Source organism: Drosophila persimilis, unplaced genomic scaffold (genome assembly GCF_003286085.1).
Source record: "Drosophila persimilis strain 14011-0111.01,24,50 unplaced genomic scaffold, DperRS2 tig00000520-arrow-pilon, whole genome shotgun sequence".
Lineage (NCBI taxonomy): Eukaryota > Metazoa > Arthropoda > Insecta > Diptera > Drosophilidae > Drosophila > Drosophila persimilis.
The window spans coordinates 3,883,838-3,902,015 of NW_020825317.1; the positions used below are offsets into that span (position 1 = coordinate 3,883,838).

Sequence of the window (18,178 nt, forward strand, 5' to 3'; positions counted from 1 at the left end):
ATCTAAGCAGTCCATTGCAGTGTACAATGTCCCGATGCATTGGGAGAAAAGCACATAAGCCTTGCTAGCAGGAATCCTGCATTGGTCTTAGCCGCGATATCCCCTTCAAGCCATTGTAAAACCAGGAAGCATACATCTGTTACAGCTTTAATTTGCGTATATCCTTTGGACTATCTTTTATTGCGTATACGTTGCATTATGATAGTTTGAAGAGTCCTACCACGATTGGGGCTTCAAAAGTTACATCCCGCCGTCGCCCAAGGGGACCCTCAAATGAAACCATCCCCTCGCTCTGTGGCTACGAGAGCTGGAGTCGTATAACAAATTTTGACAGATATGTAAAACAACAAATAAATCTACATGGGAGGGTCGGGGACTTCACGGCTGCTTTATCAAATATTTAACTCGCTTTTCATTGTCTCTGTCGCTGGTTTCTGTGGGTTTTTTGCTCCCATCGTTTATATGCATAAATTTTATTACACATATGCTTTTGTTTATGCGCCTGAGAGCAATGGCAACAACACAAAAGTTAATGCAACATAAAATTTTCATCTTTTATTTATCACGAAATTTTTCTCATCTCTTTTTTTTTGGCCTTTGTGTGTGTCTGTTTTTGTGTTTGGTTTTCGCTACTCTTCCTTTTTTCTGTTGTTTTTTCCCCGGTACTCCCCTGAGGGCAAACAACAAAACCAAAGGAGAATAAAATACAATATAAAACCAACAAGAAACAAAAAGCGCGAGAGTCGCGAAATCACGAGTCGACTAGTCGATGGCCTAGAAAGGCCAAACTACAAACTGGTGTACGTCCTGTCGGACAGCTGACCATCTGACCGTTTTGTAGAAGAGAAATCAATGGTGTTTATGCGAATCACAATCAAATTATTTAACAAGGGTCATTATACCCGATACTCAAAAAGTATAGGGCTATGATAGATTTGGTGAAAGTGGTGAAAGTGGATGTGTATAACACCCAGAAGGAGGCGTTTCCGACCCAATAAAGTACATAAGTGCATAAGTATGGGCATCCCCAATTTCAAAGATTCGAGAAAATCCGATCGGATCATGATTATAGCCAGAAGGGACAAATTAAGTTGTAGTGGCTACGATAGCGTAGACACGCGCATCCTCATTCTGTCTCTAACTCGCAAATTCTTCCTCTTGCAGTGTGCGCCCTTTGGCGGAGTGGAGACTGAGACTACTGACTGAGTACCGGGTATAAATGTAGAGTCGCGGCTAGTCGCCCTAGCCCTTGAACTATATTTAACAAGACATTTTTTTTATACAAAGATTTTCTACTATAAAAAGTACTCTGAGGCGTCTCAACATTCCCATTGTTACGTATATGTACATATGTAGCTGCAATGCTGCTAGACCGGTATCTGTGGAATGGAGTTTTTCTTCACGTATCCAACTCAATCTTTGATATCCATTATCTCCGGCCCAATATACTCCATCAGGCACCCAGCAGGCGCAGAAACAAAAAAACTCTCGCAATAAAACGGCCACACACATGGCATATGGCATAAACCACAGACGTGGGCCACACCCCCCAACTCACACACACACAGGCATATGTATGGATGCATCTGTATATATATATATATATACATATATATCAGAAATATGCTAAATCAGCATATTTGCGAGTTTATTTACAAGGACATTTATAAAAATTTACGGCCGTGCCGTAAATTGCAGCCTCCGGGCAGGTCTTGAGATTTATGCGTCGACGATTATATCAAAAGGGAATGAGAGAAAGCGGGACACGGCGCTGGCAGAAAGAGGTGCGGGCCATACGCCTGCCTTCCAGTCAGCATAAGGCAGGGCTCTCCTTGAAGGGGTTGAGCGGGAGGATGATGCTGGGGCTTCGGGTTGGATGCGGGTGTGGTTGTGGGTGTGTGACCCAAATATGAGTTGATTCCTATTCCCAAAAGGGGGGAAATATATGACCTTTTGTAACTATTCTAAAATGTAACTGCCATTACATATAAATAGTGAGGATGCACAACAATTTTTGGATGTACTAATATTACAAGCTGTAGACATTAACTTGTGCTGGAGACCAATCATTCAGACCGAATATTCATAGAGCCATATTCACACAGCAGTGCTTACAGGACCAGCACTCATGGCTATTCCCAGTTTTTTGCGACACTATATGTTCTTATAATTGAGACTTGAACGCAGTGATACTTTGCGATTTGGGACAGCGAAATTATAGGAATAGAATCCTCTACAAATTACTCTTACACATCCCATTCCTCTTGTCGTATTAGAGTCACTTTGAATGAGTGTAGAATTACGGTTTCCTAAATGATCTTTATAGATTCAGTAGTTCTACCATCATATCTGCAACTATCTGACAACCACTCAGCTATCATTTCTATCTATTATTCTATATATATTTAACCCTCTAATACACTCAAATATATATTAAAGCTAACTACCCACTTGTTTCATCTTATTTAACAAATTTGCTATCACAATTCAATTACTCGCATCTTCATATCTCATCATAAACTGGCTATTGAGCCCTAATTTTCCCTTAAGTATCACCTCATATCACCGCATCATATCGCAACTTTACTAGTCACACCTTGGGTTCACTTTGGTGCGACCTCTTCATAAAGTCACTCTCTCCTGCACTTGGCTCCCCTTCGAAACACGGAACGGGCGACTCCATTCATCATTAAGCGCTCTGTCATGCTCCATCTTCGTCTCCAATGCCATTGCCCATTGCCATCGCGCATCTCCATGGTGAATCAATTTTTACAGCTGCCAGCAGGTTGCCAGCTGGTTGCCAGCAGCAGCGCACTGGCATTGCCACCGGTTGTTGCTCCGTTGCCCCGTTGCCCCGTTGCTCCGTTGCGCCGTTACACAAATATCATTGGCGTTAATCCTTTTCTACATCATCAAACAATTTCATCAAATAAATCTAAAGTGATTTGTATTTGTCACACACTTTTCAACTGCTCCCTGGTTTCCATCCATCCCCTATTTGACTCCATATACGTCTCGGTCTGGTTCTGTTCTGGTCCTTCGCTGCATTCCCTTTGGCGCCGACTAGCTGCCCCACAAAGCGTTTGCCGACATGTCTGCATCTTGTGCAGCAGCAGACCCAGCAGCACCACGCTCCACGCTTCGCCTGATCTGCTGCCCTTCCTTCGGCTTTGGGTATACCTGTTCGGGAGAGGAATTTGAAGACAGGTAACCCCATACCTACAAGTCTGGCAGTAAATTTTATCTCTGGGAAGATCTTTAAGGACAAATTCAGCCTTACAGCTTCCTCAAATCATAATGATGTTCCTTCACTAGTTCTGTTCGATGTCCATACATCGGGAGCATTCTTAAAAGGGCATTCCATCTTACTTGTCTCCAATGTCTCTTTGTAGCTCTCCGATTCCATTTCTCTTTGCTCTGCAGTTTTACTATATTTTTTTTCCGCTGAATGCTCGCTGATTGACTGCCATTGCATTGGGGGAAACCCCCGTAAATTTCCCCCATTTACGTGTACCAGGAATTCCTTGGTGCTGTGCTGTTCTGTGCATTTGCTGCATGTTTACTCTGCTACATTTCTCATTTAATGCCTTGGCAATGACGTTGGCGGTGATTGAAAAGTTTGTTTTACCATCCTGAATGGGGAAAGGACTAAAAGATTGGGACGCACTGCAAGCACTGCGGTGGCTCCTGTGACACACATTGGAGGAATATCCTTTGATTGTGGCAATGCCAGGCACAGGTACAAGGTGATTGCCTCACGAGGTGGCTTCCATCCATATTGATTCACAGCGTGCTTTCATCCCCCCGTCCCATCTATGGATCCCTCATGGATCCAGTGCGGAGTCGTGTCTGCCATGCCGAATCGGATTTGAGCCTACGCTGAGCACGCAATCATCTGGTCCATAAAGCACACGATGCCAAGTGCAGACGGGTTTCGTGTTACACGTGAGCCAAGTCATTCCACATAGCAATGACAGGACGAGGGAGATACTCGTTTACTACACTGGAGAAAAAAAGACATATGGAATATGTACTTTCCCAAAAACTAGCTAAAAGTGGTCGATTTACTATATATGTATATTTATTGCCAACGGAATTTTAAAAAAATCCTAACTGGATAAACTAACTATCCTTTTATGAATGGATAATACTCTCAAAGACGAGAAGAGGAACTCATCTGCGATGCCATAGACTCTATAGCATATTAAAAGATATTTTAGTGATTATAATACCATATACCAGTAGCTAGTAAAGTCATTTGAGGCGCTCAAGTTTAAAATAAAAGAGTAGATTTTAATGCGAAATCGATTGAATTCGAATCAATCTATGAGACTCGCGAGGACAACCTTTGACCACACTAAAATTTCTTTCTGTTAGATGTCAGCACCTCTTCATTTCTCGCCATGCAATGGGATTTGTACGTATATGGAAGGGCATACATATATGAAAAAGTAAAGCGTTGACATCACAGGAGCAAATCAAAGTTGAAAATGAACGCACACATGCAAAGCCTGGGAAGGAAAGAAACGAAACGGAACGGAGGCTGATGGCTAAGCCGAGGCCAAAGCTGGCCTTATCACAACTGACGTAGCATTTGCATTGAACTTTAACCTTTTCACGCAAACACAAACCAGATACACCTATGTGCATACATAGCTGGGAGTTAAATGAAAACTGTCACTGTCCCATAAAGCAGATAAAACCAGAAAGAGATAGCGGGGGAAGCAGAGAAGCTGAAGAGCTTCTATACTGTTCGTGTCCTTCAGCGAATGTCACAGGCAGCCCAGCCAGGCCCTCTGTGTGCCTCCGTGGGCCGTTACTAGTGAGTGTAGGCGTGGCTGGTAGGTATTTCTCGCTTGCAAATGAGCTTTTAAATGATTCGGCGCTGACTGTACTCCTTTGGATGTCAATGTGGAATGGCTTTGCCCCCTCCCCACCATTTAGAGATATCGAGTGAGAAATTGTTGGAAGACAAACAATTAGACGCATGTACAGTGGTCTCAGTGGGTTAAATAAGCAGTGCAATAGAGTCGAGAGCTGTGATGGATTCAAAGCGGTATAAGCAAGCAGTGCAGTTGGAATGACAGAAGGATTGATATGATAAAGTACAAGCGGTGGAATCCCAATCGATCGAAGGGTGCTGCTGTATGACGCGCGACGTGTAACGGGTTGGGGATTGTTTTTATTAACAAGGAAAATGATAACTAATCTGAAAGTTTAAAGGTTTAAAGAAGTGGTAAATGAGGCTTTCACGTTTTTTTCGAGCAAGCGGCTCTGTTTTCGTCGAATTGCAACTCTTTATAGAGTATTACCAGAGTTGCAGTCTTTCGCCCAAGGAAGATTTCCCCCCGAATATATATAGATATACATATGTACAAAGTGGATGTATAAGAACTCTTCCATTTTCCTTGCCATTTTCCTAGCGATAAACAATGTTTTCATTAAGTTATCTGTGTAAAACCAAGCTTTTCATTCCTGAGCACACCACTTCATATACCCCTCCTCTTATTTTCTTACTTTATTTGATTTCATTTCATTCCATTTCCAGCTTTGTCTGTCTGGGCGTCAATTAAACCTCAATTGCCAGGCGGCACACAGGTGCACATGCAAGAGGGCCAGAATGGGGTGCAGTTTTTTAATTAAACTTCGGTGCAGGTCGTGCCCCAGTCTGGGTATGAGCATGGAGGATCAGGAGCAGCAGCAGCCAGCCTGCTAGCACTCTGCCACCTCCCCATCCAATCCAAAATTGATGACTTTAATCAGGCATCGGCCACTGTAATGACACTTTATGAGAAGGGCGGAATACATACTCGTATCGCTATAAATTAATCGAACGGTCAGCATCAATAAGTGGCCGAGAGAGAAAACTTTGAAAAATGCCAAAAGTCAATTTTGGGGCTAACCCGGGAACCCCTTTCTGTTAACCCTTTTATTTGGATTGGATGGGAGAGGGCTCTGGGATGTTTGATACAGGATATGGGATGGGGGTTGCCTTTTAGTTTCCCATTTCTGATGCTGTTTTTCTTTTGCTTGTTTCTTGTTTGTGTGTGTGGGCATGGAGCCGCTTCAATTGCTAGGAAATTTATGTGCCGTCGCTCAGCGGGAACTTGATGCGCATAAATCTAGATGAAACGGATATTAAAAGGCATGAAACGAGCCAATCGACCCCACTCTCTGCATCCTGATCCGCTCCATGGATATGGCGCCTATGTATTATATAGCTGATTCACTCGTATCGGCGTTCGTTGTTGTTGTTGGGTTGTGTTGGCCTAAATTATGAACTTATAAATTGACAGCAAGCATTCCCCATCTCAATCATTGTCCTGGTATTCCTTCAGGCTAGAATTGTTTCGTTTTGTTTGGCTTAGAAAGAGGGTTGGAGGCTGCTGGAGAACGATGCTTAAGGGTAGATGTAGTATCGAAGCTGCGCCAAAAGGGTTTTCGAGTGGTTTCAGTTTCCTTTCCTTTTCATTTTCTGTTTGAACGAGGATGAGCAAGGACCAAGGCCTTACCTTGACAATAGTTCCCAATTAATTGACACTGTTTCGAGGCCAATTCAATTAAATTGTCGCTGCCAGGAGGCTTACTGTATTTGTGTATCTGCAAGTGGAATTTTCATGTACCTATTCGACCTTTTTTTTGCCCGCTACTCCAAGATTGTAGGGGTATATTAGATGGCGAACACCCAGAAAAAAGCGTTTCCGACCCCATAAAATACACATTTTCTTGATCAGCATCAATAGCCGAGTCGATATAGCCACATCTGTCTGTCCGTCCCGATGACCGCCCAGATCTCAGCGACTATAAGAGCTAAAGCAACCAAATTTTGTATCCAGACTCCGGTGATATCACACTGAATCAAGTTTGTTTCAAAATTTAACCATGTCAGCTACCGCCTCCAGAAAAGATGAAAATCGGTGACATTCACAAATTTGAAGATACTATTATAGCGAGAAGGCACAAATTAAACTGCAGTGGCTACGCAACGCCTTCCATACGCTTATTCATTCTCACTCTCTCTCTCTCTCCCTCGCACATTCTTCCTCTTTCAGTGTGCGTCCTCTGGCGGAGGGGAGCCATACTGACTGAGTACCGGGTATAAATGTAGAATCGCGGCCTTAGCTGCTACTCACATCAATCCTTTTGCATTGGGACAAGCACTTTGAACTCTTACTCGGAATGAGGCAAAAACTCGATTTGTCTTAACCCAGGTCCTGTCCATGGTTGTCCACATAAAGCTTTTATTGTCGCGTACAGCCCCCTTCTGTAGCGCCTCGTTGTACTTCATCCAAGAGAATATCTCCAGTTTCTCATCTCTACTACTCATCTTCAGCTTCAGGCGACACTGGGTCTGGGTCTCTTCCTGCTGCCCACCTCCAGATCCAGGCTCTGTTTAAAATCTCTTCCTACTACCCATCTCAATTTCCTCTACAGCTTTTGCTGCAGCTTTTGTTTTGTTTTAATTCCATTGAAAATTAATTTATCTATACCAAGCATCTGGGGAAAGTCTGAAACGAAAAACGAGAAAACGCAGACCCAGTTTGTTTGTCTTAAATTTCATTTTGTCTTCCGTCTCCTGCCCCAGAGGATGGAATTTCCCATTTAGCATACATCATTTCACCTTTTTCTGTATATTTCCAGTGTATATATTCATACTATAATATTGTTTATACTTAAACTTTGTTCGTACCAACCTTAAACAAAACAAAAAAAACTCTGGGGCGGAGCAAAATCATCATACATTTTACATATGTATGTATATGGTTGGGAAAGTAATAAGGTAATAAAGGAATGAGGGAATAAAGAGGATAGGGATGGATTTTTGGCTTACACAAATATTCCAAAAATAAATTAAAATCAAAAAATTCTATACAAATATTGCTTAACAATAGAGTTTACGCAGACAATCCGAACGTAGAACGCAAAGAGATTTATCACAATTTTGGTCTCGTTGAATTACGCAAAAAATGTAAACCTAAAAAATTTAAGTCAAGGGAGAAACCAAAAATTCGAGAGGGCAAGAATTCGTGGGGGGGGGGTGTGGCTTATGCAATTGACATAAGAACTTTTTGGCAAAAAACACTAACACTGTGTCACCTCCTGTTCCTTTCTCTCGCTTCCTTTTAGCCGGACGATGGTATGTGTGGGCCGGGGGGAAAGTCTGGCGGTGACGGTGACTCTGTGGCGGGGTTGGGATGGTGACAGGTTGTGTCCTTTTTACGATATATATACAATATACCTGTATATATACGAGTGCATACAATTAGCTTAAGATCCTTATAAACGAGTAAGTTGTACTTGGGTAAGAGTATAGTGGGGAGTATAGGATAACAAGTAGGGGTAGTAGTAGGTGGTAGTAGGCCAGACAGACGCATACCCTTGCAAAGGTGCAAAGGTTCCCTTGCACTCAAATCATTCTCCGTGTGAGTGTGCGTGTGTGTGTTTGTGTTTGGGTGTGTGTGCTATATATAAAAGTGTGGTTTATCTACTATATCGAATTTGATTTCATTATGTGGACTTCGTTATGTGGAATTCGTTACAAACAAGTGTGTTGTCGACATACAACTAACTCATTTTGGTTAGGCTTTCTATGCTCTATTCTTATGGCAGCTATATGTCATGGTCAATCGAATGGGTCCTCGTAATCACAAACAACATACAAGTGCAGTACATCGGGTTTTTTTTGTTTGTTTTTAGTATCAAACCAGTTACATATTTTGTTATCTAAAGCCTACTTTTTGGGACGCACAACTCTGCGGCATCCCATGACACGTCAATTGTTACGTTTTTTCGTTTTTTCTTCGTTTAGTTTACCGATTCATATAAAATGTTTCCTTATTTGTTTAGCAGTGCAAAAACATTCAGATATAAAAAAGCTTCAATCTATCTAAGGCCTCGGTTAGGAGCTACCTCTCATGAGGATATGTTCTTAGATGTGACATGGAAACATGGGGACACGACACTCTCATCTAATACTCGGTTACCACGAAAACGGAGGGGGCAAGGACACATTGGGGGTGGGGGAATAAGATTTACCTTTGCAAGGGCATACAAATAATGAGATTGACAACTGCTTAGACAGACATCTGCTTGTAGTTTTGAGCCTGGACATATATACGGCGGCTCCACCCTCTTTGTTCTCTCTGCTTTGAGCCTGGACATTAGGCTTGAGCTTACAAATATAAATATATAGGGCAAAAAGGTGTGTATAAGCATAGCTTGAGATTAGCTCTGGTGATGGTGCGTGGGGGTATTCAAAATAGTGGTTGCACAATATAGGGTAGGGGGGGATATTATAAGTAAGTGTACATAATAGGTAAGTAAGTATATAAGTATATATATATGTAAGTATGGTCGGATGGATCTTCGCTCCTTCTCTTTCTGTCCGACATTCTCTTTGCCATCTTCTTCTTAAGGGGAGTAGACTTCAGGATTCGATGTATTTATGGTTAAATGGAACGATCGATGGTTGATGGTTGGATGGGTGGGATCGAGGATCATTGTTTCATTGATTTAAATGAGGCCTAGTTTCGTGGTTCGTGTTTCGCTGCCAACCGCTACTGCCGCTTTACGTGCTACGTCCGATTTGCAACCAGGCGAGCAACAACTGCAAGGCCGGCTGTAGCAGCACTAGTTTTCAGATATCTGTATTGATATTAATGCTGGTCAGAAACTCGCCTTGCGAATCGGCCACAGCGCGTATTATCTCCAGCAACAGTTCGCGCGACAAACCCGAGATCTTCGGCAGCCTCGCCACCTTGGCAAAATCTTTGACAATCAGTTTCAGGGCATACTCCTTGATGTCATAGATTTTTGTTATGTCCGACGCCTCCAGCGTCTGCAAGACATTCTCGTACGTAATGTTATGCTCCAGTGAGTACTTGCAGAAGGCGTGCAGCCGATTATTGGACAGACCGTAGAAGCACGGTGCCTGAAACAGGTACAGGGCATCCTGCGGTGGCATCTTCGTCTCCCCGTAATATATGTAGCGGAGCAGCGAATGAAACGCCTCCAGCGAGGGTGAAATTTCTCCAATTTGTATCTGCAACAGAACAACGGGTATTAGTTGTGGTCGGAGCCCAGCTCGGGCGATTGGTATTGGTACTCACATTGACGGTGTTATCCGGCGGCATGAACGAGCGGAACATGCCCTGGAAATAGGTACAGCGTGACGACAACACAGACTTGTGGGCCGGTATCACATGGTCCTCCAATATAAGGCTGATGTCGCAAAAATCATTTCCGGTCGACTTCAAGAACGTGCACAGATCAATCTCCAATGTGGTGCCTACCGGTATGTGGATTGGTTGGTTAGTAATGGAACTTTAATGAGTCTCGATTGCCCCCCTACCGTTGCTTGCTTCGAAGCTGGTGTCCATTACCAGCTTGCTTGGATGGAGGCGCTTGCGTATGATCTCCACGAGCAGGGGCTTGTCCAGGTCACTGAACTCGCTGGACATGACCACCTCGGTGAAGTTCTCCTCCTTGATGATAAACTGCATGCAGTGATCCTTGATAATTTTGATGCTGACAAAAGAGAGAGGGCGGTTAGGGGGCTTAGAAGATTATCCGGTTGTCCGGGCGATTCCCGAACTTACTTGCTCTTATCCGCATTGTAGAGGGCCTCTAGAACATTGATTTTGTTGATCTTAAAATCCAGATATTGAATGCAGCCGTGGGCCAGCCGCGGCATGGTAAAGAGCCCAGCCAACTGGTAAATATCTGTGATTAGAATGATAATGTTCTTGTTGTACCGATCCTTTAGGTCGATGCGATCAGTGTATATGTAGTTGAGGATAATGTCAAAGGCCTCCGGCGAGGCATGCACCAGTCGGACCTCCAGCATAGGGGCCCGGTCCCCGCCTACGCCCGTGTTCAGCGCTTGCGCATCCACTTGTCCCACCCCGTACACCTTCTCCATCTGCTGTTGGCGTGCCTCGCGTGCCGCCAGGATCTTGTTGCGCAAGTACTTTGAGCGGGCCGCCACAAAGGCAATGTGCGCCAGAATACGCACCTCCTCCACACCCACCACGAACTGGATGTCGCAAAACTGTTTGTCCAGAAAGAACTTGCCAAAGTCGTCACGCAGCGTGCATTTCGGATAGCTGGAGAACTGGAAGCGGTAAGTGTCGCCGCGGCGCACGCTGTTGTCCACGGTCCCGCCGAAGATATACATGGCGTCGCCGATGACGGCCGAGGCATGGAACACCCTACCCGAGGGCACGTCCGAGTTCTGTTCCGGCAGCACAGCGGACCAGATCTGCGAGTCCAGGTCGTAGCAATGCAGATCGTTGGGCAGCGTCGAGTCTGCCGAGCCCCCAAACACGTACAGGAACCGATCGTGGTGCACCATGGTGTGGCCGTAGCGGCGGGAGGGTGGCGCCGATGTGGCACCCCTTAGCACCGGTTCGTTGGAGATGCGACGCCAGGTGCGCGTCTTGAAGTGGAATTCAAACAGCGAATTGGTGATCTGCAGGCCGCTCTGCCCGGAGAAGACATACATGGCATCCCGGGCCACGGCCACGGGGAAGTTGCAGCAGGTGGGCGGCCTATCGCCTTTCTGTTCTACCTCCTCCCACTGGTGATGGTCGTCGGTCAGGTTAAGCGTCCACATATCATTCAGCCGGGCATTACCATCGTATCCTGCATAGATCCACATCTTGTTGTCGTAGACGGCGGCCCCATGGGCCGAACGCGGCACTGGTTGGCGGCCCGAGAACTTCCACTCCACCCACATGGCGCTCTTGAACTTGTACTCGAAAAGGTCGTTCTTGTTGGTCAGATTCGAATTGGAGTGGATGTCCCCCGTGTAGCCACCAAAGATGAACATTGAAGCGCCGGCCACCACCGCCGAGTGATGGTATCGCGGCGCAGGCGGTGTCCCAGTGGCGCAGGCCCTACCCCATGACTTGTCCTTTACCCCAAAGCGGATGAGGTCGTTTAGCATGTTCTTGCCATTGTCGCCGCCAAACACGAACATGGCATCCTTGTAGGCCACCACCGTGTGCTTGCTCCGCCTGTAGAACGGAGGGATTAATGATTGGTGGGCACATCTCTCATGCACTTGTGTCATTACTCACTTGGCTCCTACGAACTCGGCGCACTCGAGCATCCTGGTCCACTGGTGGGTGGCTGTGTACGAGCTGAAGTCCACGTTAAGCGCGTTGCAGCTGTAGCTGCCCGGAGAAGCGGCCGTGCCACTGCCGCTGCTGCCGTTGCTAGCGTTGCTAGCATTGCTAGCATTGCTGGTCGCATCGTAGGCCTGGCTGCTGCTGCTGCAGTGGCTCGACTGGACGGCCCGCGTGCTGCGCAGCGAACTGGAGGTGGACATCCTCAGGTTGTTACGAATGTGCTGGGCGTCCAGACAACCGGCGGTGGAGGCGCTCTTTCTGGCCTTGTGCCGCTTGCTCGACTTTGAGCGCGAAAAGAAAGACTCGGAGTGGGGTGCCGCCTGTGGCGGGGGCGGCTGCTGCTGCGGGCTGCTGGCCACACAAGCTGGACAGTAGATGTTGACACCGGCGGGGGTGCTACCTCCGCTCCCGCTGGCACTGCCACTGCCGCTGCCACTGCCACTACCGCTGCCAGTGACCAATCCGCACACGGCGCTCAGACCGCTGGAAATCGAATTTGAGCCGATTCCACAACTGGCACGGCCACTCCCAATAGTGTTGGCACTTCCACTGGCCCCTCCACTACCACCCGCGCTTCCACTTCCGCTCGCAGTGGCACTCCCACTCCTACCTGTCCCGCTCCCCACTGCAGTTCCACCACCACCGCCGCCACTGGCAGCCGCACCTGCTCCTGCCCCGGCCACGCCAACGCCAACGCCTCCGCTGATAGATTTTAGCATCAAAGCATTACAGGCGTAGAATCGACGTCGCTCGCTTATTTTCAGGTTTTTCTATTATCCACAGCTGCAGTATCGAAAATTTGTTGTCTTTGACGACCGGCCCTCAGCACAGAAAAAATGAACTTAACCCACTTAACTCCCCTTAATTTAAACAGGTGACTTGAATCGAATTCACTTGAATTAAGCAGCGGAAAATAACACTGTATGTAAATTCTTCTTGCACAGCCATCCTATTCTTCCTCTCTACTAACAAAAAAAACACGATATCTTTTACCTGAACTAGGGTAAAATTCTTTAAGTTTCATAATTTTCGTGTGTGTATATAAATACCCATTGGTCGACAATGGGCTAATCGTTCTCTATCCATGATCAGAAATCATATTCCTCGATTTTGATATTGGATTGAATATCACTAAGTAGCGAAGACCCTCAGTCATGAACACATAATTTTATCCGATTGATGAATCAATTTCTTACAAGATTGGTTTTTTGTAAAAACTTCTGGTTATTAGGTTGTTTACAAAATAAGGTTTAAACCAAAATGGTCAACAACCATTTTCACTAAATGAGTTTGTTTACATGGACACTACACTCTAACTACACAATTTATGTAGTTATCGACAGAGACACCTGGCGAGGAGCTATATACTTTAGTTGAAAAATACTAGAAAATACTAGAAATTTTAGAAAACACTCAAATATTGGTACTATATAAAGTATAAAAAAGTCCATTGTCCAATATTTTCGATCAAATAACTTTCTGACCCTTCCTTTTTAGTTAAAAAACATGAACTGCGCTAAAGTCATTATCATTATCATGGAGTGTATTTTAATACCCACTGGTCTACAGTGCGTTAATCGTTCTCCATGATCGCAAATCGATCAATTCCGGTTGAATATTACTAGCAGGACCCTCAGCCCTGAACATGTTTTATCCGATTGATGATTCATTTTTCAATCCGATACGGTTCATGTAACGAATAATTCGATCTACAAAACGGAAAGGACAACGGTACATAGTTTCTAGTGAATCTAATAGGAATCGTGAAGTTTATGCGGCTAAACAGATCAAGGCTATCTACGTCACCCTCGATCAAGTTGTGCATAAAAATCGAACCAAGCATTTTTGGCTAAGGTTGACTAAGGATGGGAGGTTTACTAATAGCAATCTACTAGAGTAAGATGGCATTCTCAAACCTGCATCCCAGTTAAGGCCCCGCAGATCAAAGAGTAAAAAGTTTTTCTGGACTGATTCTATACGGTCCTGGTGTACTTTGTACTGAGGTCGGACGAACTAGCGAGTTATAGTCTTTGTTACGGGTACGTAAACAGAGTAGCTTTCCTCACAAAAGGTGGTTTGAAAAATTAGGCATAAAGATCATCGATTGATTGATCATTATTTGCCGACGTATTAAGAAATGATAGCGAGGATGGGTTTGCTGACGTTCTACGCTTATTGTTTACGAAGTTGTAAAACTGGGATGTGTAGTTCTTATAGCATTGAGCATTAAGATCTGCAAAGTTTGACAGAGCTATTACATAGCGAGAGAGTAAAGTAGGAGAACCAACTTGACATTTTTTAAAAAGTCTTGATATCAAGTTTTTTAGACTGGATAACTATTTGGTAAACCAATATCTAATCGGACAAGAAAGAGGGACACAAGAATTAAAAAATGTGTCAAGTACATTGTAAAAAATAGATTTACGGTATGTTTTAATAATGAGATGGTATTTTCGGTATATTTCTGAGGTTCAAACTTTATATTTTATCGATACACCAAACCGATAGCCGCATTCCATAACTGTATATATCAGCGACTATTTTATTTATTGCTAATAATATGGCCAGCGGCTCTCGGATTCCCACACTGCCGCAGTCCAAAGAGGCGCTGCTCAAGTCTTACAATGCACGCCTCAAAGAAGATGTACGCAGCATGCTGGAGAACTTTGAGGGTGAGATGATTGTGTATTTTATAAAGTAGGATTGGACAGGATCATGCTGTACAGCTTCTTTAAGCCCTCGGCGAGAGCGAGGCCTGTGTAGGCCGAAACCCCTTGGATTTTCCAGTTCTGAGCGCGACCAGGTTCAGGGCGTTGGGCTGCTCATCGGCGGTGACCACACCGTACAGGTCCTGCTTGTTGGCAGACACCATGACCACGCACTGGGACAGCTCGTTGAAGCTCATCAGGCAATACAGCACTCGGCAGGCCTCCGACATGCGTCCGAAATCGGCTGCATCCACCACAAACAGGATGCCAATCGTGTTGCTGCAGTAGCAGCGCCACAGGGAACGCACCGCTGGCCGTGACTGGCCGCTCATGTCCTAGAGGGTCGCCCGTTTTCGGCCCAAAGCTGAGCTCTGCTCAAAATTGTTTATGCTTAAATAAATTTGTTTAATGTATCGGCTCTTTTTTTCAGAGACCCTCAAGCTGGCGCGCAGAGAGAGCCACAGCCAAATATCGCGAACGACGCAATGCGAGCAGGATGCCCTCGAAATGCAAATACGCGCCTCCAACATGGGTAAGCAAAGCAGTGTAGAATGTACCCACTGTTACTACTCCTTCCATTGTTATTCCATCCACAGTGCGGGCGGGCGAGTCGCTGATGAAACTGGTGGCCGATCTTAAGCAGTATCTAATACTGAACGATTTCCATTCTGTCAACGAAGCTATCACAAACAATTCACAGTTGTTTAGGGCCACCCAAATCGAGTGCGACAAGAAGCTCATGAAGCTGAGGGACGAAATGGCAATGGACTTGTACGACCTCGAGGAGGAGTACTACACGAGCATATTCAAGTAGAGATCCGGGTTACTGTAAGCCAATTATCTATTCAATACAACAGCTTCCAGACCCAACACATTATCAATCGCTCAGCTGCTCCGGCGTGTGTGTGGGTGCAGGGGCAGTTGTATCTGTGTCGGCGTCGGTATCCGATGTCTCTGAGGAATCGCTGTCGCTGAGTCCCTCGTTCGTGCTATCCACAAGGTCGCCGGTGTAAAACAGAACGGCCTTGGGCACGATCTGGGTGCGCAGCAGGAAGCCCACCTCAAAGTCGTTTCCCAGCAGCATCTTGGTCTTCTCGTCGGCCAGCGACAGGTCCTGTGGTTGTGGCGGTGAAAAGAAATTAAAGAAGGATTCGCGCGGAATTGCATTTCCCACACGGTAGCCGCTACCGACCGTCTGCATCGTGAGATTGGAGTCATCGCGCCAATGAATGTGGCAGCCCTCGCAGCTCACGATCTCGGGTCCCTCGAACATAAACGGATACTCCTGGTCGGCCTGGTGCCGCAGTAAGTACTTCTTGGTAAGCATCAGCGAGCAGTCGTCGAGGTAGCTGTTGGGCCGGAACAGGAACTTGAGGGTGTAGCTCTCCGGCTCGTAGCTGATGCGCACGTCCATCAGGCACTCGAGGAGCGGCTCGTCATGGTGCTGCACCATGTCCGACAGCAGGGACACATTCCGGAAGATGCTCAGCCAGAAGCGGGGCACGCCCACTGCATTAGCCGGCATCTTGGGCATGAGTTCGGTCAGCTGGTGGAACTCCTTGCTGGCCTGGAGTTCGGCGACCAGATCGTCGTGCTGCTCACTCCAGCTGGGCTCCATTGGTTCTGGCTCCACAGACCCGTCAACGATGTCGCGCCGCGAATCGAACAGCTCAGCGCACTGCAAATAGAAGCGCTTCTCCAGCTCGTACACCTCCCGATAGAACTGCTCCGAAATCTTGATCTGCTCCATCTGACTGTGCTTCATAGCCAAAATTCGGTTGTGCACTGGCCTGGGTAGTTCGTCCATCATGTGCTGCAGGTAGGCCTTCCTGCTTCGCGCTGACATGTCCGCCGGACACAGCATCGAGTCGAATGAACCACATCTCTCCAGCGACTCGCTGCTCTTTTCATCGTGGCGCATCGTGGCGGAAGAAGCACCTTCCTCCAGCGTCTCACTGCCTTTGTCCTGTTGCTGCTCCAGCTCCGGATCTCTCTCAATGGTGTACATGGTACTTGGAATTTTGAATCTAACGTACAGGACTTAGGGACTTCGATCTTAAATAATTATATAACTGACAAATAGAAATCGGACTATTGTAATATGGCAGTACAGTAGACCAACCGAGGGGCACTGCTGCATGACAGAACTGATGGGGGACATGCAGGAAAGACAAAACCCACTAAGAATTGGCTTACATATGATTCGCATATATTAGCTTTGTTTTGTAAATCCAAATGATTCAACAATTCTGGAAAGACTTAATCTCTGATAAGCCGAGCACAGCAAAGTCGATTATTGTGTACTTTTAAATAATAAAAACACTTTAATATTGATAATAAAATTTCCAGAAAATCTTTCAAATAATATAATTTTTGTATATTGCCGAATTCCAGTGAAATCTGTGGACTATATCTTTCGCTTTCTGTGGCCTCAAGTGGATAGATCTTTACAATCTGAGGTCTAGTTTCGGTTCAGGCATAATTCGCATAACTTTCTCGTATCTAGAGCCATAAATCGTTGTTGCGGCAGGTCGGAATTTGGGCAGAGAAATCTGCGGCGGAGGCAGAGGCATCAGCATAATTGGGTCTCTATGGTGGTACCGGTACCATGGAAACGCCCTTCGCCACTATCGTGGCCGTTGGCCACTTGACTTGATCAGGCACTAGCTATCTGGCACATGAAACACTTGGCCAAGCTGAGGAATAAGCTTTTTATAACGTCGCCGGCGATAAGCCAGCCCAGCCACACTGCCGTCATTGTCTCCGCGTACTGTGAAAACTGAAGCGCGAGGCCTGCGGATACTTAATTTATTGATAGAAAATCCACATACTTTGGTAATCTTATCCGCGTTTTGTTTATGGGGACGCCTAGCCAAATCCATTCGATTCCGCTCTCGATGGCCACATGCTAATTTATTTATAAATAATTTCTCCTCACCACTCACCTTTGTGCCCCGAGTGTTCCTCCTCCTTGTTGCTCTCCATGCTCTACCATGGGGGGTCCGAGTGGTCTCGGATTCGGGCTATAGATTTACAATCGCTCTTGTCGTGCAGAAAGCCTGTTAGATAATACTCGTACTCGATTCCAGCTGCACATGATGACCTTCGCCTTCATTCCTTCTGTTTCAGAAGGAATACATTTTGGGAACTATAGATTGAAAGATTGCAGATTGAAATGAGCGTAAGCCGATAATCATATAGAACATTAATTTTTAATGCACAACATTTCCATCCTATATCCCATCTCAGTTTTCAAGGAATACACCATCTTTCTAATAATTCGTTTAAAAGGAATTACCATTGATATTATGCACGAACGGCACGATTTTATGTCTAGTG

The 18,178-nt window shown here is 45.6% G+C and overlaps 3 protein-coding genes across 3 annotated transcripts; 1 reads left to right on the forward strand and 2 right to left on the reverse strand.

Annotated features, from left to right (window-relative positions):
- Nucleotides 1–7,624: 7,624 nt before the first annotated feature.
- Nucleotides 7,625–12,975, reverse strand: LOC6596841 (leucine-zipper-like transcriptional regulator 1). Its single transcript, XM_026990073.1, has 5 exons — nt 12,081–12,975; nt 10,599–12,017; nt 10,352–10,527; nt 10,110–10,288; nt 7,625–10,042 (listed from the first exon to the last, which is right to left on the reverse strand). Exons 1-5 carry the CDS (start codon nt 12,848–12,850, stop codon nt 9,638–9,640), a joined length of 2,949 nt encoding a protein of 982 aa, XP_026845874.1. The 5' UTR covers nt 12,851–12,975; the 3' UTR covers nt 7,625–9,637.
- A 1,716-nt stretch (nt 12,976–14,691) lies between these two features.
- LOC6596839 (mediator of RNA polymerase II transcription subunit 22) lies at nt 14,692–15,709 on the forward strand. The gene is made up of 3 exons (XM_002021984.2): nt 14,692–14,803; nt 15,270–15,371; nt 15,436–15,709. Exons 1-3 carry the CDS (start codon nt 14,692–14,694, stop codon nt 15,651–15,653), a joined length of 432 nt encoding a protein of 143 aa, XP_002022020.1. The 3' UTR covers nt 15,654–15,709.
- Nucleotides 15,650–17,125, reverse strand: LOC6596838 (nucleosome assembly protein 1-like 1-A). Its single transcript, XM_026990079.1, has 2 exons — nt 16,032–17,125; nt 15,650–15,953 (listed from the first exon to the last, which is right to left on the reverse strand). The coding sequence occupies exons 1-2, from the start codon at nt 16,845–16,847 to the stop codon at nt 15,717–15,719; spliced, it is 1,053 nt and encodes a 350-aa protein (XP_026845880.1). The 5' UTR covers nt 16,848–17,125; the 3' UTR covers nt 15,650–15,716.
- Between the last annotated feature and the right edge of the window lie 1,053 nt (nt 17,126–18,178).